The following is a 25,059-nucleotide window of genomic DNA, read 5'->3' as shown; positions in this document are numbered from 1 at the left end:
CTAAACTCCCTTGCAAAGGTCCCCTGTTCGCTAGCTCCTCTGGTCACTTAGGGATGGGCTTTTTAAAGCCCTGGTCTCCCTGAGAAGCCCCGCCCCTGATTAAGGGTTGATGGGTGCTAAAGGCGTTAAGGCTCAAAGCCTCGTTAAGAAGGTCTCAGTCTTGCCTAACAGGCTGCTAGACTCAGTACACTGGCCCCCAAACAGACAGAGCACACTATATACATCAGTCAAGCAGCAAGCCCACCACAAACACACATGCTACACACAACAAACTCACCCCAAGGTCACCTAGTCACCTGGAGAATTCCCTCGCAAAACTCCTGTTAGCTGCTCCTGTTTGTCCTGGCAGGTGCCCCTGCCTCAGGCCCAAGCCAGTGGCCTAGTGCAGTGATAGGGCCAGGACGTGCAGGAGGTGCTGTACTCGGGTTAAAGCATAAAACTGAGGGCCTGACACCTTGTGGTCATTATTGCTCCCATAGGGCAGTGTTAAATTTCAGTCCTCCCCTCTGCACTGTGGGGGATCTTTCACTCCCTGGCCTAGACTGGTGTATCACACTGCTGGGGATTGTTTAAGAGCTGCTTGTTCCACCCCAGTGCTGGCTGCACAGATTGCGCACTTCTTGGAGGTAAGAGGCACGAGAAAGACACACCATGCTAACACAGACTCAGATGAGCCAGGTGTGACCAAGTGGGAATTTTCTGAAATAGTTTTAGGAATCCTATGCATGCCTCAGTTTCCCCTATATTTCATATGGCAACCCAGTGTGGGGAAAGGACTGTTTGCTCTTAGGGCAGACCTGGCTATGAATGACACCTAGCTGTCTGAGCCTGAATGGGTCGCTTAAAAAGGAGCAGCCCAGGCCGGCCCCATTATCAGAGAGGACAATGGAAAACCCAATCACCAGGCCATTGACAATAGCAACCAACACCCCAGCAGAAGATGGATTTCCTCCCTCTCTGCAGGGACACAGATCACAGACTCCCCAGCTGAGAAGAGAGGGTGGGGAGATGTGAGGTGGGGGAATCCCAGTTGGGGCTCTCACCTGCTCACTGACCAAGGTCAGTCAGAGCCCGAACACATAGGCTCCCTACAGCCTGGCCGGGCCCCCCAGAATGGGCCGTGCTGTAACCTTCCATTCTCTGGGCAACCCGACGGCTGGCCTAGGCCGTGGCCAGTCACCAGATAAACCCGACTGTCCGACAGCGCTGGGGAGTCGCTGTGAACACAGGCAGAGGGGCACTGATCCCCAGAGAGTGCACCCATTTCTAACCGGGGTCTGTCTCGGCTGGCCTCACTGGGCAGAGCGCAGGGCGACACTGGAGGGCTGAAGCCCCAGAGGTCCAGTCCAAGAGGCCACAGGGCTCACTCGGGAAGAAGAGCAAGACCCGAGGCGGACTGACACCCTGAACAGATTCCCCCCAGACTGCTCCAAAGCTGGGGCCATAGCACCGACTCTGTGGCAGCGGGGTAGGGGATTGACGCCAGGTCTGCGAGCTGCACGGGTTCCTTGGGAACAAGCCAGGGAAGCAAAGCAGGAGCTGAGAGCTTTCGCCAGCCAGGAGAAGGCAACAGCAGGAGCAGCCAAGGGCCAGTGGCCTTGTGAGGGGGGCAGCTGTGTGGCTGCCAGATATGAAGGCCCCAAGCAAACATGCTGGGAAACAGCTCAGAAAGCAAGCCTGCCTGGGATGTGGCCATAGGGACCAGGCCGGCTCCAAGGGGGCAGCCCGGAGATCACATCTGACCTACCCCTAACCTCCCGGGGATGCTGGTGGTCCGGCCCGGCCCAGCCCAGCCCTCCATCCATCAGCTGCACCGAGCCATTCCCACTCGCCGATTGGCTGGGAGTTTGGCCCGGGGCAGTAGAGATGGCAGCAAAAGCAACACCTGGTGCAGGTGGAGAGTCCCTGCACCCCGGGTCCAGCCTGCAGGATGCTGAGGCCCCAGGTCACATGGGCAGAGACCCGACCCGTCACTACCACCCACAGTGCGGCTGCCCTCCCGTGCGCCCACCCCCGACACCAGAGCGTCCCATCCCGCAGAGTGACACAGGGCCCAGCCGGCCTGCCCCCCCTCGCCGGGACGGCACGTTCCCAGAGCTGCTCAGGGCACTCAGTCATCTCCAGTCCGGTTTCTCAGCTGACGCCCTGAAGCTCCCTTCCCTTCCCTTGCTTTTTAAGCAGTTTCAAGCTCTCCTGCTTGCAAAGCACTGGGACACGGCCAGCGGCCCCCCTGCATGCTGAGCCTTTAGTTCTACAGCCTGAATGAGGAGCAGAGGCATAACCATGTCTCGGGCAGGGAGGGGCAGGGGGCTGCAGGGCTATCACCACCATTATTAACCCTTCCTCTGCTGAGTGCACTGTCAAGCACCAGCCAGCACATTTGCATGGGGGCTGGAGAGCCCTGCTGGCCCTTGCTGCTCACTGGCTGCATGGAAGCAGGACCCAGGTGAGAGAGCCCCTGCCCTGCCGCACGGTCAGACTGGAGAGAGAGAGACACCAGAGCAGCAAAGGGAGTGAGCCGGCAAGTTACATTCTTTATCCCTGCCTCCCCCTTGTGCCCTTTGCCATCCATGTCACAGAGCACCTCGGGCAGGGCTGCTTTCGGGTGCTCGTGTGAGTGACTGCAGGGCAGTGCGTGCAAGGGGAGCTGCCAGCATCCCCAGGCCAGGAGGGCACAGTGCTTCTCTAGGCAGCTGGTCTGCCCTGGAACCCAGGCTGCTTTAGAGCCCCAGGTCCAATACCATTCCCCCCGCCCCCCCTTCGTGTGGACGGGGGCTAGGGAACTCCTGCTGGAAGCAGTGGCCCACAGAAGGGAGGAGGAATGTAGGGCCAGCCCCTCCTGCTGATTTTGCATTACACAGCAGGACCCTGCAGCCCACACCGGGGGAAGGGGGAGCTCTCCCTCCAGCCAAGTCCCATCTGTAAACAGCCCTGAGCCCAAGCCCTGCCCGCTGCCATGCTGGCCCGTGACAGACACAAATCCTGCTCCCCGGGAACGGGGCAGCTGGGCGGGCAATTCAGCGACAAGGGCTCCCACCACAGCGCTCCTGCCCCTGCCCTCACTGGACAAGGCTGAGCCCTGGCAGCCATGACCAGCTCCTCCCCACAAAAACGACCTCCGGTGCAGCCTGGGCTTGAGCCCCGGGCTGGGCCACGGCGCTGGCCCCTGGCCACGCTGGGCAGTGGGGACTCGGCTGGAGCGCTAGGGGCATGCAGTGCCACCCTGTGGCACACATCGGAACGGCAGCCCAAGGAGCCCCTGCAGCAGCAGCAGGCGAAAGGGCAGCTGGGAGTTCCTGGCCACCATGGCTCTTTGCTCTGCCCTCGGGCCACTGGGGAACTGCTGGTATTAGCCCACAGCCACCCCGGGCAGGCGGGCAGCTCCCCAACCAAGGGAGCAGAGTGCATGCCTCTGCCCGGCATGCCTAGGGCACCCCGCGTTATGCAGAGCCCAGCCACGCAGCAGGGACAGCCCCATGCTGTGTGCAATCACCGGGCTGGACAGAGTACACCAACTCCAGGCCCAGAGCGAGGGGCAGGGGCCCATCTCCACCTCCAAGATGTCGCAGAAACCCCACCCCTTCCTGGAGGCAAAAACGCTCAGCCACACCCCTGACCTCGGCTCCTTCAGCTCCACCCCACAGGCCGGCCTCCTGCCGCCCCACCTCGGAGCCGCTGTGCAGGCGGCCCTGCCTTGGCCCTCCCAATCCACTCTGCCCAGCTGCGCACTCGTGGTGCTGACTGGGGCACAGGGCAGTAACTGGCACCACTCATGGGACCTAGACAGGAGTTGGCCAGCCATGCCCCTCTTCCCGGAACCATCCCAGCCCTGCTGGTCCTCAGCTCCCCACGACCACCCTGGTGTCAGGGTACACAGGGGCTGCGCCCTGGCTTGTCAGGCACCAAACCCGCGAGTGCTAGAGCCAGGGACAGACAAGAGCCAGGTTCTAGCCTTGCTTGCCTGGCTGCAGAACCAGTGACCTCAGCTCCGTGGCAGCTGCAGAGCTCTCGGGGGCCTGCTCCAGCTCTGTCAGGGCGCAGCAGGATTAGAGGGACCCTAGCTCAGGAACCTCTCGGGCCTGAGCCCTGCAGGCCACGTGGGACGATTAACTGTCCTTTCTGCCCTTACGTCTTGGGATGTGGGCCCCAGTTAATTTTGCTGCTCCAGGCCCGGCCCCTCCCTGCCCCAGTCTCTGGGGTTCAGAGACCCATGTCCCTGCCGGTTACAGGGTTCTGCCCCTGCGCTTGCTCTGGGGAAGAGCCCAGCAGAACCGGACGAGATGACACCAGGACAGTGACTGCAGAGGCGCATGCCCCTTGGGGTCAGCCACAGGACGCAGGTCAGTCACGCTGGGGGCGGATCGCGGTGCCACGTCCCTGTAGCCCCCGACGGCAACCTGGCCTGGCGCAGAGAGAAGGTAAGTTCCCTGTGTTGAACCCTCCCATAGAGGAGGTCAGACACGCTGGTAGCGCCAGGCGTGAGACCCTCCAGCTCACATGCATTCCACCCCACAGTGAGGCTGAGGGGCGAGACGTCCCTGGGCCGGGCACTGCCATCTCTCCCCTACCACTCGCAGGCGGCTGCAGCACAGGCTCAGCTGGGGGTGGCCAGGCTGGACCCCAGCTGGGCACTGCTGCCCAGAGCCGCACTCCCAAGGCCCATCTCAGCCCAGCCGCCCTCACCCACGCAGGAGGTGGCGCCCCTGGGCCCAGCCCACCCAGGGGACGCCAGGCCCAAGCAGCCGAAGAAGGGAGACAAGCCAGGACTAGGTTGGACCCGGGTTTATTAACCGGGGTGACTGGGCTGCGGCAGCCATTTGCCTCCAGCCCCTCAGTTAACAGAGGCGATTCATCTTCCTTAAATATTTGTTATAAAAACAAATTGTTTAAAAAAATCTGGTTTGACACTTCTTTTGTCTTTGCATTTCTCGGTGCGGCCCGGCTCGGCTGCAGCCAGGCCAGGCCGTGCCGCCAGCTGGCGCCTCCCGCGGGCACCGGAGGCAGCCGCCACGGGCCTGGCACTACCGCCGCAGGTTACGCTGAGCCTGCTTCAGTAAGGTGTCGAAGTCGAGGGAGTCGAACTTGCTCTTGATGGGGGCGGGGGCGAAGTCTTCCCGGTTGGAGTCTGGAGGACACAAGGCTGCAGTGAGCGCAAGGCACTGGGGCGGGGACGCACCGCACAGGGGTCACCCCGCTCCCCGGAGGGGAGCCAGGCGTGGAGGTGAAGCCACCGCACGGCAGTGCCGGACCTGGGCCTGCCGCCCCACGCCCAGAGCTTTAGGCTGTGCTCGGCGGCAGGCTGGGGGCCCAGGGGCGGGACGCTGACGCAAGGGGAGCAGGGAAGGAGCCTGGCGTGGCCCGGGCCCTGGCTACGTCTTGGGCTCCCTGACTCACCCAGATCCGCGTAGTTCCTCCTACAGAACTGGCGGCGCCCCCCGAAGCACAGGTCAAAGGGCTGCTCGTCCGGGCGCCGCAGCTTGTGGCCACTCTCGATGGCGGCGAAGGCCTCCTTGGCGTAGCGGTAGGTGACAAAGCCGTAGTTGTCCCTGGGGGCAGAGGCAGAGCCGGTGACTCGCTGGGTCCCCTCCCATGCGACCTGGTGACTGGCAGAGGCTTCCCAAGGCTGAGACGCGTGGGCCTGGCCATGCCCACCCTGGGCAGGGGCACAGCCTGCTCTGGGTAAGGACAGGGTGCCAGGAGCTACCCTGACATCCCCTAGGGAGCCCCGGCAATCCCCCCCAGACTCCAAGCGGCCCCCTCCTCCCCAGGGCAGGGCCCAGCCTCACCCCTCAGCCCGGAAGTGGAGGGTGCACTCCTCGATGTCCCCGAACACAGAGAAGCGGTGCCGGAGCTCTGCCCGCGTCATCCTGCTGGGGATCTTGCCGATGAAGACGACTCTCCTCTCCTCCTGCAGGGAGCACAGCACGAAGCGATGAGCCGGGTGCTCCCAGCCCCAGAGTTCGGCACGCGCTCCCGCCCAGCTCACCCTGGAGACCCGGCGTTACGACTCCGCCGCACAACCCCGGCTGGTAGCCAGGAGCCGGGCATGGGCAGGGCTGCTTCCTGCCCCGCTCGGAGCCCAGTGGGGCCCTAAGGCGGGGACCCTGCCCCCAGCTCAGCAAGTCGGGGGTGGAGCAGGGCAGACGCGGCCACAGCGCATGGCCCTACTGCGCCCCCAGTCCGGAGCGCGGGTGAGCCCCATTCACCTGGCAAGGCCCCCAGGCCAGAGGGGCTCAGAGCCCCCTGAGGAAGCAGGGAAACGGGCCGGACACTCACACAGGGCGTCCCCTTTCTCTGCCTGGGGAGGCTCAGCTCTGGGCCCTGGTGTGGGAGGAGCCAGCCCTGCAGGGAGCAGAGACCTGGTCAGCTGGGCTCCCCAGACACGCCCTTCCCCCCCACACCCCATAGCTCCCAGGGACCAGACCCCCCCCACCACATTGCACACGCCCAGCCCACAGCTCCCAGGGACCGGACACCCCCACCACGTTGCACCAACCCACAGCTCCCAGGGACAGGACCCCCCATGCCCAGCCCACAGCTCCCAGGGACAGGACCCCCCATGCCCAGCCCACAGCTCCCAGGGACCAGACACCCCCACCACGTTGCACCAGCCCACAGCTCCCAGGGACCTCCACACCCCCGCTTGGTGCACGCCCTCACTCACTATTGCACGTTCCTTGTGGAGGACTTTCTGGTGCTGGCAGTGATCCGGAGGGTCGCAGTAATCGTATCTGGCAGGGCACAATCAGGGCGGTTGGGAGCCGGGAGAGCCAGGACACCAGCCACTGCCCCGACAGGCCCCCAGAGCTGTTCCTGGCTTTGTGGCTGGTGCCCGGGGGAGGCCACAGGCTTGCCAAGAGTCTCGGGCATGTGCCCTCAACCCAGCGCAAGGCCACGGCCACCCCTGGCTCTGGTGGGCACACCCAGGTGCACACCAGGCCGACGGAGCCTGTGGGGGTCATGGGCTGTGGAGAGCCCCAGGCCAGGCCCGCACGCGCCCTAGGGAACAGCCCTCCCCCCAACCCCAAAAGACAGGAGCTCCCCTCCCCCAAGGGAGGCTGCTGCTGCTTCCCCAGGCCTGGGGCGGGGCATGGGCCCCTCCCAGACTGGAGACATCTGGAGCATCTCGGGGCAGCAGCGGGCCAGCAGAGCGGGGGTGGGGGGGGCACCACTGCCCAGATGTGCAGGGTAGGCAGTAGGGGCCCAAATGGCACAGGGGTCTGAGCTGAGGGGGCCTAGGGAGCGGGGTTTCCCCGTCCCGATGGCCCACGGATGTGTCCTTACCTTCTCCTCCGGTTACTCCTCCTGCGGGGGGATGGGGAGCGGGAGTGGCTGCGGGAAGCCGAGGAGGATCTGGACGAGTAGGACGAGGACGAGGACCTTCCCCGGGACCGGCCACAGGACCCGCAGCTCGAGCGGGAGGAAGAGTGGGAGCTGCGGGAGCGTCTCGAGCGATACCTGCCGAACAAGCACGTCACCCCGTGAGCCTCCAGTGGGCCCCAAGCCCCTCACTGCCCACCCCAGCTGGGGCTTCCTCCCATCCCCAAAGCATCGAGGCCGCGAGGTGCTCTCCTGACCCACACGCACAGGACACTCAGCATGGCCTGGGGCGCTCCAGGGGACAGCTTCCTGCCCAAGCAGGCCTCCCGAACCTCATGGAGATGAGGAAAGCCTTCAAAACATGACCCAGGCAGGACAGCACCTGCCGGAGTCTGCAGAGAGCCTGAGCCAACAGCTCAGCGAGGTAAATAGCAGTGTTCAATATGGTACGGCACTGAGTGAAACTTGACGAGCCGCTCACGGCCTGGCCCGCGCCGGCTGTCACGTGTTGCTGACGGGGAGGCAGCGATGGGGGCAGCTGAACGGCTCAGCTGCCAGGACAGAGCAGGAGCATGCAGTGTTCGGCACCAGGCACCGGATCTGCGGGCAGGGCTAGCCGGTCCAGTGCAGCGACGGGAGCACGGCTCCCCGGGAGGCGGAGGGAGCAGGGCGGACGCAAGGTGGGACGGCTCCGCTCGCTGGTCGCCTAGGGAGCGAGGTGGGGAGTAGCCAGAGACACAAGTCCGGTGCCTGAGTCCATGCTCAGCGACTCCTCTGCCTGCAGCGGGACTGGGCTGGGCCCGGCCTCTTGGGGAGCAAAGGGGCTGATCTGCCCCCAGCCCCGATCCGGGCTGGCCGAGGGGAGCTGAGCACAGTGAGCAAGGGGCAGGAGAGGCACAGACCCTCTCAAGGTGGCTTGCGGGGGGCAGGGGAGGGGTTCCCTACGATTGATGGTGGCAGGGGAGCCCAGCACCATCCAGGGCCTCTTGCCCCAGAGGGGACAGTCTCTCTTCTCTTGGGGCTGCACATCAGCCCAACTGCTAGCCAGGGGCTGCAAGTAAGACCAGGCATTCGGGCCTGGCAGCTGTGGAGGAGCTGAGCCGGCCTGGCTGTATGGAGAGGAGAGGGCCGCTCTCCCCCGAGCTGCACAGCAGGATGTGGGGCCGAGGACCCTGATCCCACAGGGCCCTGGAGCTCCCTGCTGCCTGGCAGAGCGCCAGCAGGGCTGGGTGGGGCACAAGGCCCAGGAAGGGGACCGCCCGAGGATTAGGACAATGGGATTGAGAGGTACAGACTGGATGGCAGGGAGTGCCCTCAGCCGTGGGCAGGGCTGCTACAGCCATTTCAGACTGTGATTGGCACCAGGGGAGCGGAGGGGATCGTGCCCTGGCTGGAGGGACCGGACAGCCCCCCACCCACACACCTGCTGCCCAGTCAGAGCCAGCTACTTGCTCCGGCCGGCACGGGGCTGCAATGCCCAGCTCCGGAGGGCAGCGCCAGGCCCCCGGGTGCGCTCGCGGGGAAGGAGAGCTCTTTGGTGCCTCCCATGCAGCTCCAGGCCCCTCTGGCTACTCGGCAGCGCCAGCCGGGCCAGGTGCCCCGCCAGTGGCGCGACTTGGTCCGACCCACACAGGCCAGGCCGGGCGCCAGCCCCGGACCATGAGCCCTGGGGTCAGCGCTGACGTCTTGCCTATGCCAAGGCCTCTGGCGCAGGGGCAGCCCTGCTGTATGAGCTCCTAGCTCTGCCCGGGCAGACACAGCCCTGCTCTCTCCATGGCCAGCCCAGTGCCCCTCCGCTTGGTTATGACACTGTATGGGGCCATCGACGCAGGCGAGCGATGGGCAGCTGATGGCCCCTGGAACCAGCCCAGGTGGTAACCCTGTTCCCATGGCGAGCTGCACCGGTGGCTCAGTGACTGTTGGGCTCAGTGCGGGCGGGTCCGCCGGGTCTTGGGCATCGCTGTGCCCTCCACACGCCCAGCAAACGCCATTGCAGGGGAGCCCTTCTGCCCCAGCCTATCCCTCAAAGATCCCCGCTCTGCAAGGCGTGTCTCCCTGTGCCCAGCCCAAACGCTCCCAGCTGCCTGGGGTGCCCAGCCGCACGGATGGCCAGACTCCGCGGGGAGAGCCAGCCACGGCAGCTTGGCGACGGAGCCACAGCAGAGTGCCAGACAGCCAGGGGACCGGGAACCTGCCACTTACCTTCGCCACCGCTTCAGTGGCGGGGACAGCGACCGGGATCGAGACCGGGAGGAGGAGGAAGAAGAGGAGGAGGCGCTGGCCCCGCTGGACGTGGAGCTGAAAGAGCGGCTGGCGCGGGCCCGGGGGCTCGGCGAGGCCCCACGTCTCCGGTAGCAGTGCAGGGACCTTTTGGTAGCCAGCTGCTTCGGCTGCGGGTCCCGAGTCTGCGGCTCCTCGTCCCGGCAGGGGGACGTGTCCGGAGACAGCAGGACCGAGGTGGGGGAGCTGCTCCTGCCAGCGGCAGCCTGGCTTCGGGCACTAGTCCGGTGATCCAGCTGCTCGCTGGAGCCAGGGGCGGCACCAGGCCGGGGGCTGAGCCCGGGCCAGGTCAGCGTCCGTGTGGGGAGGGAGGAGGGCGGCTTGATGGTGATATCCTGGTGATGCTTCACATTCCAGCGGGAGCCCAGCTCCGACGGGGCCGGCACGCTGGGGAGCCTGGTGCCCTCCTCTGGCTGGCCGGGGCCACGGACGCAGTAGTCATGGTCTCCGGAACCCACGTGGCTGGGGGGTGGGCCACAGGTTGTGGGGGGCAGGCCCTTCCCCCGAGGTTTGCTCTGGGGCAGTGGCTTGGCCTCCATGAACTTGGCAGTTCTCTGGCTGCCCTCCTGGGCAGCGGCCCCGGGGGACCTGGGCTTCCCCAGCAGCGAGACAGCAGCCAAGGGCTTCCAGAGCTGGTGGGGTGGCGTCGCTGGCGGGGTGAGGCCTGCGAGGTAACGAGGGTGTTCAGGGGGGGCCCCCAGGACACGGCATGCGCCCCGATAGCAAGCAGGAGCATTCTGTGGCCTGGGCCCCTCCCCCAGGACAGGTTTGCACCCCTCCCCACATCCCCTTGCTCAGCATTCCCCATAGCAGCTGCCAGCCATGCCCCCTGGCCCCCGTCTGCCCTGGAGCGAGGCGCCGAACCTGGGCAGCGCTTGCCAGGCAGGTGCCAGATCCCCTTCCCCCGCGAGCCCTCCAGCCCCAGGGCTTTACCAGCGACGTTGGCCAGCTCCGGGGCATGCAGGCTGTCCAGCGGGTTCTTGTCCGGGTGGCTCTCAGACCTGCTGCAGGGAGAGAGGGGTCCTCGCTAAAAGTGGCAACGACCGAGACCCGTGACCTTCAGGGCCAGGTCACGCACCCCCCACCTCACCAGGGAGCGCTGGCCCAGCGCCCCAGCATGCTGCCTCCCAGCACCCGAAGTGCCCATCACCGCAGCCCTGGGCCCAGCTGGCACAGCCCTGGGCGCTCAGCATGCTGCCAGGTACCGCCATCTCTGGCCCGGCAGGAGAGGGTGCGTGCACTCAAGCAGCCTTTGTCGTTTGGGCCCTGGGGGCACTCGCTGTCCAGCTCACCGCCGCACAGAGACACAGCACCGACCCACCCCAGCTGCCCGAGCTCTGCCCGCGCCCCTCCCTGGGGCCAGGAGCCCCGGGGCTGTCGCCAGCACAGACTGGGAGGCACCGTGGGCACCTCCAGACTCACCAGGCGTTCCCCGGCACCAGCCTGTCTCCAGGGCGCCGCACCTGTAGCGCCTCCTTCATGGCTGAAACGAGAGCAAGTGCAGGGAGAGCTGAGGGAAATGCTGCCACGGCGGGGAGCCTGGCGTCCCCACTCCAGGGCCCGTTCGCTGGGCGACTCCGGGTGCCGGGCTTGGGGGCCTGTTTCCTCCTCGCCCCAAAGGGCTGGCTCCCTGCGCAGCACAACCCCTCTGCTTGGGTCCCCTCCCTCCTGGCCTCACCTGGGGCCCCCCACTGGCCCGGTTCACATACGGGGCAGGGGTCGGGAAACGGGCCAGGTCTGCCCTTCACCGCAGTAACATTTACACACTGGCAGCCTTCAGGCTGCTCCGATTTACGCCAGGACCCATTGCTCAGCTAAGCCAGAAACCTCCGCTGTGGGGCTGCCCCGCCCAGGCTGGGGACCACAGTCCCTGCTACAAGCCAGAAACCTGACGCTTGCAGAGTTTGGGACGGCGCATCAGCCGGTCCGACACCTCCCTGGATGTGGGATTGCAACAGGCCTGTCGGGCTAGGTCGCGCAGAGCCTGGGGGCAGCCAGATGGGAGAGGGGATGGCCGATAAGGGCACGCCAGCCGCTCACCTTCAGTCTTCTCAAACTGCTCCAGCAGGCTGGACAGGTCGGAGGCTTCGATTCCTGCGACAGGAGAGGAGACGCGGCTTGTCAGGTCACTTCCGGGCTGGGGTCCTGAGCTGGGGCAGAGGGGCTCAGGCTGACGAGCCCCCCCCCAGCAGGAGCAGCGCCGAGGGACACTCACTGGCACCCCTGACGGCCATGCGGCTGCCATGGGGCAACGGGGCCAGATCCAGACCAACACTCTCGTGCCTGGACCGGCTGGGACTCGTGAGCCGGGGCTCTGGGGCAGAGTGCAGTGGGAGGGGAAGAGACCCTCGGGGAGCCAGGGGCCTTGCCACGTCCAGACAAAGGCGGGGCAGCCTTTCCTGCAAGCAGGAAGGAAGGGGGCTCAGAGAGAAAAGGCTCCTCCCAGGCACCAGGGAGCTCGCAGGCCGGATGCCCATTCAGTGCAGCCCCAGAGAACTGTACTGGCCAGTGCGGGCTGAGCCCCCCAACCCCAGGGGAAGGGCTCTGCCATGCAGACAGGTTCAGCTTCGCTGCTACTCACCCTGAGCCAGGCTCACGACATGCCCCCCCGGCGCCCCACTGCCCTCCCCCATCAGCCCCTCCCCGCCTCGGCACCCCACTGCCCTCCCCCATCAGCCCCTCCCCGCCTCAGCGCCCCACTGCCCCCCCATCAGCCCCTCCCCTCCTCGGCGCCCCACTGCCCCCCCATCAGCCCCTCCCCTCCTCGGCGCCCCACTGCCCCCCCCCCATCAGCCCCTCCCCTCCTCGGCGCCCCACTGCCCCCAGACGCCCCCAGCGTGGCCCCTCACCGATTTCGCTGATGAAGGCCTGCACAATGTCCTTGCTGGCGCCAGGCTGGGCTGGGCTGACGAGGGGCCGGTGTCTCCATGGCCGGGCAGGGGCCAGCTTGGTGGGCTGGCTCTCCTCTCGCGCTCTCAGCAGTGCCCCTGCTTTCCCGCGGACGGACGTGCGCCCAGGTGGCCGGGGCTCCTGCAGGACAGCTCCCTTGGGGTCTGGCCGGTCCCCCTCCAGCAGGCTGGCCAGTGGGACCTTTGCTGGAGCTGCAGCCTCTGCCATGGGGCAGGTATCAGGAGGCTCCCCCACAGGCTGGGGGGCAGCAGCAGAAACAGGCTCCCCCACGGGCCAGGCAGTGGCAACAGGCGGCTGCCCCATGGGCTGGGCAGCAGGTGACTCTCCCACAAGCTGTGGGGCAGAGGTCTCCCTTGTGGGCTGAGCAGGGGGCTCCCCCATAGGCTGGGCAGCAGGGGACTCTCCCACAGGCCGAGGGGCAGCAGCAGAAACAGACTCTCCCACAGGCTGGGCAGTGGCAATAACGGGCTGGGCAGTGGGCGACTCGCCCACAGGCCGGGGGGCTGGGGGCTCCCTCAAGGGCTGGGCAGGGTGCTGCCCCACAGGCCCAGCAGCAGTTGACTCCCCCACAGTCCGGGCCATGGCAATAGGGGGCTGGGCAGTGGGTGACTCACCCACAGGCCGGGGGGCAGGGGGCTGCCCTACAGGCTGGGTGGCAGATGACTCGCCCACAGGCCGGCTCTGCCTCCTGGGGTCAGATGCCCGGCCACCAGTGGCCCTGGCCGAGGGCTGTGCCCCATGCTGGGGGGACTGGGCTGGCACCTCGTGCTTGGCTAGCGCTGGCTTCATTGGCTGTGCTGTGAAAACTGAGGGCTCTTGGCAGATTGGTGCCGGGGCGGCTGGGCTAGCTGGGAAGGGGAGAGGGCTAGCTGGGAAGGGGAGAGGGCTAGCTGGGAAGGGTTTTGCCCCTGGATCGCTGTACACCATTGGAGGCACTGCAGGTGGCAGGGGGACCCCAGGCCAATAGGACGGCTGGAGGCCCAGGGCCCAGCCCATGGGGGCACATGGCGCACCTGGACCGAAGGGAGGTGGTGGCAGGGCAGGGGGGGGCCAGGCCAGGGCTGGCGGGGGCAGGCCAGGCACCAGGTGAAAGGCATTGGGCGACCCGCCAGCGGCCGGTGGTGGAGGCAGGCTGGGGTAGCCGGCAGGCGGGGGGCCAAAGCAAGGCCAGGAAGGCACCGGTGAGTAGAGGGCATAGGGAGCTGTGGAGGCCAGGGGGATTGCTGCAGCAGCAGCTCCCAGGGCCGGCGGGAGGAAAGGCAGCTGCAGCCCCGGGGGCACTGGAGCCGGCACGGTCTGGGGGGGCTCTGCAGGTGCCTTTCTGGGCAGAGGAGGGGTGGCTGGGGGGCTGGCAGGTTTCTCTGGGCCCCTCTGGGAGCTGGGCATCTTCACGGGCTGGGCAGGCTGTGAGGGCAGGGGGCGCACAGGTGCCATTAGGCACGGGATCTCGGCCAGCTCCGTGGGGGGCTCGGGGACGCTGGGCCACTTGCTCGCTGCCTGCTTCTCCCCCTCCTTCCCGTCGGCCCCGCTGGGCTGGCGGTGCAGCATCCGCAGCCGGTACTCGGTCAGGCTGAGCGCCTTGGGCTTGGACGGCCAGCCGGCAGCCTCGGCCCCAGCCCGCTCCACTTCCTGCGGGCTCCGGGGAGCCTCCCCCCCAGCACTGAGGTCACCGTGTGGGGGGGTGGTCTCTGGGCCAATGCTCCCCTTGGTGGGGGCAGGCTGGTTCCCCTCACCGCACCCAGGAGCTACCTCTCCCTGCTCCGCTGGGCCACGTCCCACGGCAGCCGGCTGCTCCCCGGGGCTGGGCACGGCCTGCTCCGAGGGCCCGGGGGTCTCAGCACTCTGCACAGCTGGCTGCGTGTTGGGCTTCTCAGCCTCCAGCTCCTTCTGCACCTCAGGGTGACCCTTCCTCTGCAGGGTGCCCCCTGCTGCCGCTGCCCGCGGTCTCCCTCGGGCCGATCGCAGCTCCATCTGCCCTTCCTTCTTGGCCTGCTCCAGCTGCCTTTCCAGGAAGGTGGACACCTGCATGGAGGGCCGGGCTGCCCAGCTTGGGGAGCGCTGGGTGGCTGGCGGCTGCACCAAGGATGTGGAAAGGAGCCTGCGGACCATGCAGTCCCCATCAGGCTTGGCCTGGCCCTTCTGCAATTCCTCCCTTTTCTTTTTCCGGCTTTTCCTGGCCCTCTCACGCCCTCGGCCCTTCTCGGTGCCCTGGCGCTTCCCGCCCGCTGGCGCCTCCGTACTGCTCCGGGAGCTGCTCTCCAGATACTGGTCTCTTTGCCTCTCCTCATCCTTTGCTTCAGGGTCAACCCCCCGAGGGGACTCTCTCGCCTGGGTCAGGCTGGGAGGCTCCGATTGGGGGGCCCTGCCGTGGCCCCCAGTCTCACACCCCTGGGCAGGCGTTCCCACTGGCAACACACCATCCATAGGTGACAGCTCTAGGGCACCATCCCCCTTGCCAGCTGGGCAACCGCAGGCTCCCTGCCCTTCAGCTGGGAGCTGCGCTTCTGGGCCCAGCTGCTGCAGGACCACGGGGATCTCCAGGCTCTCGCCTTCGCCTGGCACGATCTCCAGCAGGAGCGGGCCGGTTAAGAACTCCTTCGCCACCGGCTCGCTGGCAGGGTCCAGGCACACGGTGAGCGTGGGCAGGCAGTACGGGTGCATGGACTTCACCAGCTCGCTGAGGGACCCGGCCCCTGTGCTGATGATGCAGGGAGCATCACTGTCTTCCGGCCACACCGCCTCCTCACCCCCAGCCTCGGCGCACAAACCCAGGGGGCTCTCCCGCAGCCCCACAGCTGCCACCACGCTGCCGTGCTGCCCAGGGCTAGCAGCCTCCTCCTCCTCCTCCCCGTCGCTGCGCTGCGGGAGGGGCTGGGGTCTGGGCAGCTTCCGCTCCGCCCGGGCCGCTCTGCTGCTGCCCTGCTTGGGTGCTGCCGGCTCTTCGAGGCCGTTCCAGAGCAGATCCCCAGGGCCCGTCCCCACCTGGCAGGGAAAGGGGGAAGAGACAGGTGACGGCGCTGCTCCCCAGAAGCGGGGCAGCCCCGAGGCAGAGCAGTGCAGCTCACGTAACCTAGGTGGCGACTGCCAGTGGCCTCAGCCACCCCGGCTAGCAGCCAGGGCAATGCCCTCTCCTCATGAGGTGTGTGGACTGGCAGGGACCAGCCCACAATTGCACAGTTTGAGCCCCACTGGGGGCAGTTTTCACTGATTTGCAACAGCCCCACACCGCTCCTGCCCGGTCTGCACCTTGACAAGCTCCCGTGTTACGGCGAATCCTCACTGCCCAGGAGTTTGCCCCCCTTCCGGAGAGCATTCCCAACGCTGCAGGGGACAAGGGCTCGAAGAGCTACAGCCTAAAGCAAGGCTTTACATTCACATTGCAGCCCAAGAGCAGCGCCAGCATGGCTGGGGTTACAGCTGGCCAGGACTGTGAGCCGTCCCGCAGAGGTGCTTGTTAACTGCCTGGCTAGGCTCCCACTAGCCCGGCTCAGGGCTGCTCCCAGCTCCAGGCGAGCAGGAGGGGCAAAGGCTGGCGGCCCTTTAAGAGAGCAGCGAGCATGAAGATGCGAGTCCTGGCACTGCACGGTAGCTCCAAAGCCAGAGCGACTCCCTGATGCTGCCTCTCCCGAGCCGTGAGCAAGCGGAGCTCAGCAGCGGCCCAGAAACCATGGAGATATTGGAGAGCGGGCAAGGGCTACCAGGAGTCACCCTGCACAACCGGAGACCAGGCAACCCAAACGTCACCCACAGCCCCACCATCCATGGGTACGAGCAGGACAGCCAATCCGGCTGATGTCTTTCCTAAGCACCCCTGGTTGCCCTGGCCCCAGGCTCTCCCTGACCCTCTGCACACACCAAGGAGCTGCCCTCTCACCTTGCCGATGGCAGCCGGGCCGCTGAGGCCCCACGGATCGTCTAGGGCAGGAACACTGCGCTCAGGGGAGGCCCGGGACAAGCTGAGAAACTTCTGAAACTGATGGGTAAGAAGTGGAATGAGAAGGTGGAAAACACAGACCTGCCAGTCCAAGCCCAGCCGGGGCACAGGGTGAAGCCGCATGGCCAGCAGCCTCCCCGCACCAGACTCTCCCCCCTCACCACATGCCCAGCATGTCAACTGGCTACACGAGGCCCCCCAGGGTACGCCCCAGCCGCCGTTTGATCCCAGCGCTGGGTTCCAGGAGCTGGAATCACACCCAGCTCTAGTGCCTGGCTCGCCAAAGCATGAGCAGCCCGAGCCGCCTACATACCACGGCGGGATATGCAGGCCGCTTTGTGGGGCATTTCTGCTGGTCTGTAGCCAACAGCAAATAAGGTGTGTGCCACCCCCCAATCCCGCTCCTCCTGATTTCCCACAGGGCAGTTCCTACAGCTCATTTCAGAAGCAGCTCAGCTGGTGACTGCCAGGGGGTGCCCTGCAGCTGCCAGGTACATGCAGTGATCTCACCGATGACACGGCATGACTCGGGGATGGGGGGGCTCCCATTGAAATGGGACTGGGATCTGGAGCCTCCTTTCCCAGAGCCCCAAGGGAAGGAGCCGGTGGGGGGAGATGAGCAGCCCAGAGGTAGGCGAGTTAGCACGTCTACGCGTGAGCTGTGCACGGTTTGGCTGCTGCCCTGGCCAGGGACTAAGTGAAGCGGAAGTGGCTGGTCTAGGCACCTCCTGGGAAGGGCGGGGAAGGGGGGCAGAGAGCACCTCATACCGAAGAACTCTCCCGCTCCCGGGGCTGTGCCAGCAATTCCGAGTCCAGGGTGGTGTCAAACGGAGACAGGGTCTCGTCGTCCGTGCTGTCCAGGATCTCGGTGATGGCCGTCAGCAGCGACAGCTCGTTCGGTGCATCCAGGCAGGCCTTGCTCTGGTGAGAGAGGCCCTTGCATCAGGGGCACCGCCAGATACCGACCCCGCCCTGCCACTCTCATGACAGGCCCTAGCCACTAGACGTCTTCCCCTCTCTTCACGCCTGTCTCTTGTCAGCAACACGGAGGCTCAGAAATGCAGGTGCCCACTGAGGGGCCAGTGGTAACTAGCTCTGCCTCTGCCCCAAATGTCCCTCGAGCAGGGCCCTGCTGGGGAGGTGCCCGCAGGACTGGAAGGCTCCCGTCAACCGGCACGTGCTTGGCTCAGTCCCGGCCCAAGAGCTCAGAACCCAGAGGAGGGGAGGTGGCAGGGACCCTGCCCCCCTGAATTAACACTGCCGTGAGGCTGAGCTAGACACATTAGGAGCAGGCTAGCTGGCGGGTGTGCCGGCAGAGGCCCTTGACAAAGAATCCTTGTCAGACAAAAGAAAAGGAGGGGAAGAGGAATGACAGGAGAGAGCTGGACCACGGACTGACTCCTGGCCACTCTTCCCAGCACTGCTCACCTCACGCCCAGCCAAACGATGCAGCGTCCGGCAGGGAAAGCAGCAAACAGAGGGGCCAAAGCAGGCAAGGGACGGAGATTCCCAGACCTGCCGTATCCCGTCTCGCCCCCCACCCCACCAAGGTCGTGGGACTGGAGATGCCCCAGGCAGCTTTGGATCCAGGGCTGCGGCAGGTCCCGAAGGCGAGATGGGTGAATGCGGAAGCCCAGGGCCCGACTGTGTTCCCTGCCTCTCTGCAGGCAGCCTGTTACCTCAGTCAGGGTGCTGAAGTCCTCGATGATAGAGATCACGGAGGAATCGAGGTAGCTCTGCATCGTTCCCAGGATCCCTTCGGCCTCCAGGATAGCATCGCTGCAGGCGGGAACCAAGTGCAGGCTCAGCTCATCTTCCTCCAGAGAGAAGCACTAGAGAGGGGCAAGGAGACAGGTTAGTGGGGAGAAGCCAGTGCTCACCAGGCTACAGGCCACAAAACACGCCCCCGTTCTGTTCTACACAATGGGGCCCTGCTCTACGACTGGAGTGCTGCGCTAACACAGAATAAAATCCAGCCAGCTTCGGGGCTATATTTGCCACTTAGCATTCTAGCCCTTGGGCAGGGGGGTGTCATGTTCTCAGGCTTCTCTCCACAACCACGCAGGCCAGAAACTTAATTTTTAAAATGAAAGCGGAAATAGACTGTCTCAATCACAGGGCTCCAGGAGCTGGGGCTTTAAGAGCACCACCAATGATTGTGAAGCTCATGATACAGTTGAGAATTGGCAACCTGAAGCCCCTGCATCCAGCAACCAAGGAGAAGCATTTCAGCCCACTGCTGCTCCATTAAATGATGAGCAGTGAATAGCATTGAGTTGGTGTTGACATTAGGTTTCAGAGTCAACAGAGCTCGTGAGTGCGCAGTGAGGAATTACAGCTTAGAGGACTAGTTCACCAGGAGACTCAGCACAACAAGGCCACAGGGATGTTGGAGTGTAAGCCTCCCTGGCAACTAGCAATGAAATTGCAGAGGAACCACCATATGCTGGGGTGGACTCCAGTCTCCTGGCCAGAGCCCAAATCCTTGGGCATGGGGGTCAGAAGTCCCATGAGACCTAACCCCCCTCCCCAGTGCATATACCACTCAGCACCTTGAGTTAAGTCTCACAAACACCATGGGTTTTATGTACTTGGTTTAGTGTGGTGGTGTTTTGTACAAGCCACCGTGCCCATGAGAGACGTGGCTTGGGGCAGAGATGCCCCCAGGCACCAGCTGCCTGAGGCGGCGAGGGGGGGTAAAGTCCCTCCTGCAGCCGCCTCCTCCTCTCACAAGGAAGGGTATGTGTACACTAAACCCCCCACGGCACAGCTCCAGCGCTCTGGCTGTGCCACAGACGACACAAGAGGTTTCTCCATCCATGTACTTAACCCACCTCTAGCCAGCCGCGTCTACACAGGGTTAGATCCACCTACCTATGGTGCACAGGGCGTGCAATTATTCGAAGCCCTGAGCGATGTACCTAGGTCGATCCCATTGGTAAGGCCCAGGATGACGGGCTGCAGAGCCTTTACGCTGGGTCTGCTATAACCTGGTTACCTGCTTGAGTCATCTGCATAGCTCTCCAGTCCTGGACCTCCAGTCTCAACAGGCATGCCCCCCTGAGATGAACGGGGCAATTCTCGCCTCTCAGGGCTGCTTAGACTCAAGAAGGCAGCATCCCCTGGGGGGCACGTTCAGCAGGTTTTCTTGGCCACCGGAACAGCTAGGGATTTAACTTTCCACCTGTGCCCCTGAAGTTCTGCTACTACATAAAGGTGACCTCATTTACAGAGGTCCCAACCAGCCCTGACTCCGGCTTGAGTCCCTGGGAACAGCAGCAGCTCACCTCCACCTCTTACTTAGGAGCTGAACTTAGAAACCCAGGCTCGGGCTTTTAAATGGACAGTTTCAGTTCTGCAGTCAAATACCAGGGGAAGGGGTTGGAATCTGTGTCACATGATCAGCTCCTACACGAGGACAGCATGAAAAACTTCTTTGCTGCCCAATGCAAGTTCCCCTAGCAGCTGCTGCTGTGGGGACTGATCATTTCTCTAATGCCAAAGCATCAATATTCTTGAAGCAAAGACCCCTAGAAAGTGAACTAAAGACAGAGCTGTGATCTGTAGCTTGTGTTTGGTGGATTGCTTGACACAAGCTGCAGATCCATGTCCTGTACAGGAATGAGATCACTCTCCTGTCTCATGCAGAAGACGAGTGTTCGGTATGAATTATGCTGCCATGGTTTATTATCTTGTATTACTCCAGTACGCAGTGGGAAAGTAACGTGTAAAACCCAGCTTAACCCCAAGCACGGCATTCCCCTCCAGAGCCCAGGTACTCCTTTTCTTTTTGCGAACACAGACTAACACGGCTGCTACTCTGAAACCTGTCATTTCAGAACAGTCTCTGGTGAATCAGTCTGGAGATCCCAGGAATGATCAAAGGAGCTGGGACGATGCCCAGGAACCCAGCCCTTACTGCAGAGCTTGGAGTCAGCTGGAACAAGCAGGCACAGCTCACCCCAGGGAGGAGCCACGCGGTCGAACAGGAGTTTGCAAGAATCGGAATCGCTGCAGTCAGACCAGTCAGCAGCTCATACAGCGTCGGCCTTTGCAGTCCAGTTCGCAAGGAACCCCACCCTGATGCTTCACTATTGCAGCATCCAGGCCACTGCACGGTTACAAATGCATCACAATTAAAAAGATGCTTTCAGGAGTCCAACGAGGGATAGCAAAATCAAACTCCCGTGGGAGGGGAGAGCGCCTCCTGCAGGACTGAGCAGTCGACAGCCACATGGGAATATATCAGTGGTCCATCTAGTCCATTGCCCTGGATGTACATGGCCAATGCTGGATGGTTCAAAGGAAGGGGTCAATTCTCCCGCATCACCTCACTGTGCGGTGCTATGGCTCGGAGGGGAGATTCGCCCTGGTGCAGAGGTTGCCCCCAGACTTTGCTCATACAGGTAGTGTCCTGGCAGCTGCTGTTGGGGAAAAACGACGAGCTGTCTTCAGAGAACTTACTGACTTGCTTGCCTCAATATCCTGCAGCGATGAGTTCTACAGGTTGGGGGAGTCATTGGCTAATGAGACCATGTTCCCCAAAAGATCCCCTTGGAGCCATTTTAAATGTGGTGCCTTTTCAGTTCTTCCCACCTCCTCCTGTTCACAGATCACAGACGGGGTCAGTTCACACCCTGAGTGTTTTTCGTGGAGTTACAGCTCTCCTTTTACTAACTTCCTTTCCTGCCTTGACTTTTTCCCTCCTCCAACCCCAGCACCTGACTGGCTTTTGTTGCCTCGTCTACAACTTCTACGGACTGGGGCACCAAAGCAGACGGAAACATTGCAGCTCGAGGGTTTGACGTGGCTACAGCCGGGCTCCCAGGCTCTGGAGAGGACCATTCAAAGACACTTTCCCAGAGCTCTCTGGGCCCAGGACACCAGCCCTCATTAGAAATGCAAGCTGGGGGCACTGGAAGCAGGAAGGGGCATTTGCCAGTGGCCCCTCAGTGGGTGAGCGAGAGGAGGAACCTCAGCCCTCACTGCCGCTAGCAAGGACTCTCAGCGTCAGGTTGCAGACCAGCAGAAGTAGAGAATCAAGTCTCCCACTGAAACCCAAAGGAGCCTCTATGGAGCTGTGCAGAGGCCACCTGGCCCCACAGGTGCACGGCATGCTGGGATGCAGGTCCCACCTCTGTATTTAAGTGCAAGATGGCATCCACCTGCTTCACTTCAAGCCTGCTAGGCACAGAGTCCGATCTCCCGGTGAGCTGCCAGCCCAGACCTGGGCAAAGCTGGCCGCCCTTAAATGGAAGGTTCCCAGCGGACAAACATCTCTCAAAGGGGCCCCAAGGTTTCCAGAGTCACTGTGGCATAACCACCAGTGCAGGCCAGACCGGGCCCTGGCAGCTGGACTGGAGAACCTGTCCCATTCTAGGGCTCTAGAGCAGAGCAGTCCCCGGGGCCAGGTCTTAGCGGGTAGGCAATGGGCAGAACAGGCTCAAAAGCAGCCAGGGAACAAGTTTTCAACACAACTTGCGTGACAGCCCCAATCTTGGCATATCCAAGAACCTAAAATCACTGTGCGTTGTGTTGGCAGAAAGGATCTGAATACAAGGATGTGACATCACGCAGCAAATACTTGGGAGGGTTCTTACATTTGATTTTGCCTCTATCACCAAAAGCCTCCAGGACAGCCCCCTGTTTAGTCAGCTAAACTCCCACACAGCTCAAGCTGCAGCCACGCTTCCAAAAGGCAAGAGCTGCTGCCTACCCGTCAGCCAAGGCATCTCCGGGGAGGCAGTTAAACCGGACGGCGGGAAGAGGCAAAGAACCCGTTCAGGATACAGTGCATCCTTCCAGGGCAACTGTGAAGTGAACTGACTTCCAAGCAGACGTGGGAACACATGTGCTTTGTAAAACATGAACAAAGTAAATGCCTTTCCCAGGACAAGCGCAACAAGATGGGTGAGGGAATCTCTTTCCTCGGCCCAACTTCTGCTGGCGAGAGAGATGAGCTTCCAAGCTTACAGAGCTCTGATTCAGGACAAAGCCATTTCAGAACATCAGATCCTCTATTAAAGCAGGGCCAGCCCCTGTCCATCATCCCAGAGAGCACCCCGCAAGTGCCTGCTACGCAAAAGCAAAAATGAAATCATGTCCTCTGCAGCTCCCATAAATCTCAAGAGAAGCTAGAAAACCAGAATCTGTTCTCTGTGTCTTGCACTTCTCATCCATACAGCTCAAAGCACTTTACACAGGAAGCCAGTATCATCACCTCTATTGTAAAGATGGGGAAACTGAGGCAGGGGACTAGGGTGCGACTTGCCCAAAGCTCACCCAGCACGTTGGGGGCAGAGCAAGAAACTGAATTGAGGACTCTTGAAACCCGGCCCAGTGCTCCATCCACTAGACCACACTGCATTCCATGTTGTCCAGCATAGTCAAGGTATCTTTAACAGACCTATTGCTGGGGTATCTAAGCCCTGAACACACAGCTCAAGGGGGCAAGTCCAAGTTAAAGGGCCCTCACCAGTTCCCAACTTCCAAAACTCTTATTTCTCTCGGCCCCACTGCACACTCCAGAAGTCCAAGCGGGGGGGGACGGGGATGACGGAGGGGACACAGCACTCAGGGGAAATTTCCCTAATCCAGGCAAGGCTTAAGTGTCCCATTTCCTAATCAGCCACGGCCTGCCCCCAGGTAATATGAGGAACAACGGCACAGGTCTACAGGAATTACACAAGGACACAGGCTGGCTGTCTATACTTGGCTTTTCTACCCAAATGCTCCAACCCAGAATTAGGCATGCGCTGGCCACAAAGATTAATTTGTGACTCCTTCTCCAGCTTGACCCGGTGTCACCTGGCACCCCCCGCCCCATGGCGATAAGATACACAAGTCTCCTCCACACACACCCACCCCGCAAAGCACTGCGGATCTGTTTTCCGCCCTAGAGAAGCAAACCATGCTCTGAGGAGAAGCCGGGCCAGAAGCAAAACCAGTCATGTCAATGGTTTGCTTCTCAGAGGAGCTTGACAAAATTAAGAAGCGAAACCACTCCATGGATTATTTCAGGCAGGATACAGGTGGTAGGCAGCTGTGCATCAGCACTGTCCCTGAAGAAAGTCACACGCCCACTGCCTTTTGAATGGTTTCAGAGTAACAGCCGTGTTAGTCTGTATTCGCAAAAAGAAAAGGAGGACTTGTGGCACCTTAGAGACTAACCCATTTATTTGAGCATCAGCTTTCGTGAGCTACAGCTCACTTCATTGGATGCCTTTTGAATGCAAGAGCAAACAGCCCCCAGCCCTGGCCAGCCAGCACAGCCAGGGGTGGGACACCCAGGGCGGGGGGAGTTGGAGGATGACAGCCGGGCACGCTGCTGTGACAGACGCTAAACCCCGATGTGCATCTCAAGCCCTGCACACTAGAAGCTCCCCAAGAAACCAGCTCTGCCGTGGTCTGCGACGAGCAGCCCCACCCTGGCCAGCTCGCCAGCCACCTTCTCTGAACCCCCGCCGTTTCTAGGCCGGCCACTGCTCTGCACTGACGGTGCAGGGCTTGGTGCCAGGTGCCTTCAGCCCCCCGGATATGATGGGGGGCGCCGCTTTCACCCCCCGGGTTCCAGCGGCAGGTCCCCGGCGCCCCGCAGCACCCAAGGCCCAGCCCCCGCAGGAGGGTCACTCCGGAGTCCCCAGGCTGCGCTACAGAGAAGGAGGAGTTGGCAGCCTCTCCCCGCCCGCAGTGCTCCGCAGCCCCAGCGTGGCGGGGGGGGGGGGAGGGAGGGAATGCAGCCCCCCCGCTGACCCCGAGCGGGGACCCTGACCGGGGGGGGGGGGAGATCGCAGCCCCCCCCCCGCTGACCCCGAGCGGGGACCCTGACCGGGGGGGGGGATCGCAGCCCCCCCCCGCTGACCCCGAGCGGGGACCCTGACCGGGGGGGGGGGGAGATCGCAGGCCCCCCCCGCTGACCCCAAGAGGGCACCCTGAACGGGGGGGGGGGGGAGATCGCAGCCCCCCCCCGCTGACCCCGAGCGGGGACCCTGACCGGGGGGGGGGATCGCAGCCCCCCCCGCTGACCCCGAGCGGGGACCCTGACCGGGGGGGGGGATCGCAGCCCCCCCCGCTGACCCCGAGCGGGGACCCTGACCGGGGGGGGGGTTACAGCCCCCAGCAGGCCCCGGCCCCGGCTCTGTCCCGGGCCGGCGGCAGCGGCTGCGCCGGGCTCCCACCCACGTGCAGGCGCCGGAGCCCGCCGGGCGGGGCCCACGTGCGCTGCCCCCGCCGGCCCGGGCCGAGCCTGGCCCCGAGCTCGCCGCGCGCGTGGGGGGCCGCGGACACGCGCGGGGCTCGGGCGGGAGCGAGCTCCGCGCCGGGGGGGGGGGCGCCCGGCTCCGGCTCCGGCCCCCCCCCGCAGCCTCCACGTGTCACCGGGCGGCGCGGCCCGGCCCCGCCGCCCCCCAGCCCGCTCCTACCTGCGGGGGGCTGGCGGGGGGCGGGGCCGGCGGCGGGGCGGGGCCGCCCCCCCGGCCCCGGCGCGGTGCCCTGGCCCCGGCGGCTCGCCCGGCGCCCCGCAGCGCCGCCATCTCGGAGCGCGGCTCCCAGCGCGGCCAGTGCCGGCGGCTCGCTCGCTCGAGGCCACGTGACGGACGGGGCGGCGCGCGCGGGAC

The 25,059-nt window shown here is 63.8% G+C and overlaps 1 protein-coding gene across 1 annotated transcript; it reads right to left on the bottom strand.

Annotated features, from left to right (window-relative positions):
• Positions 1-4,767: 4,767 nt before the first annotated feature.
• Positions 4,768-24,902, bottom strand: PPRC1 (PPARG related coactivator 1). Its single transcript, XM_084633449.1, has 15 exons — positions 24,865-24,902; positions 18,124-18,276; positions 17,213-17,365; positions 16,385-16,483; positions 12,450-15,492; positions 11,641-11,694; positions 11,023-11,083; positions 10,534-10,604; positions 9,523-10,264; positions 7,285-7,458; positions 6,665-6,731; positions 6,277-6,342; positions 5,787-5,908; positions 5,395-5,546; positions 4,768-5,125 (listed from the first exon to the last, which is right to left on the bottom strand). The coding sequence occupies exons 2-15, from the start codon at positions 18,184-18,186 to the stop codon at positions 5,022-5,024; spliced, it is 4,971 nt and encodes a 1,656-aa protein (XP_084489575.1). The 5' UTR covers positions 18,187-18,276; positions 24,865-24,902; the 3' UTR covers positions 4,768-5,021.
• Between the last annotated feature and the right edge of the window lie 157 nt (positions 24,903-25,059).

This window comes from Lepidochelys olivacea (assembly GCF_965140295.1).
Source record: "Lepidochelys olivacea isolate rLepOli2 genome assembly, chromosome: 7".
Classification (NCBI taxonomy): Eukaryota; Metazoa; Chordata; order Testudines; family Cheloniidae; genus Lepidochelys; species Lepidochelys olivacea.
Note: the sequence above shows the minus strand (reverse complement) of the source record. Positions and strands in the feature narration are given on the sequence as shown.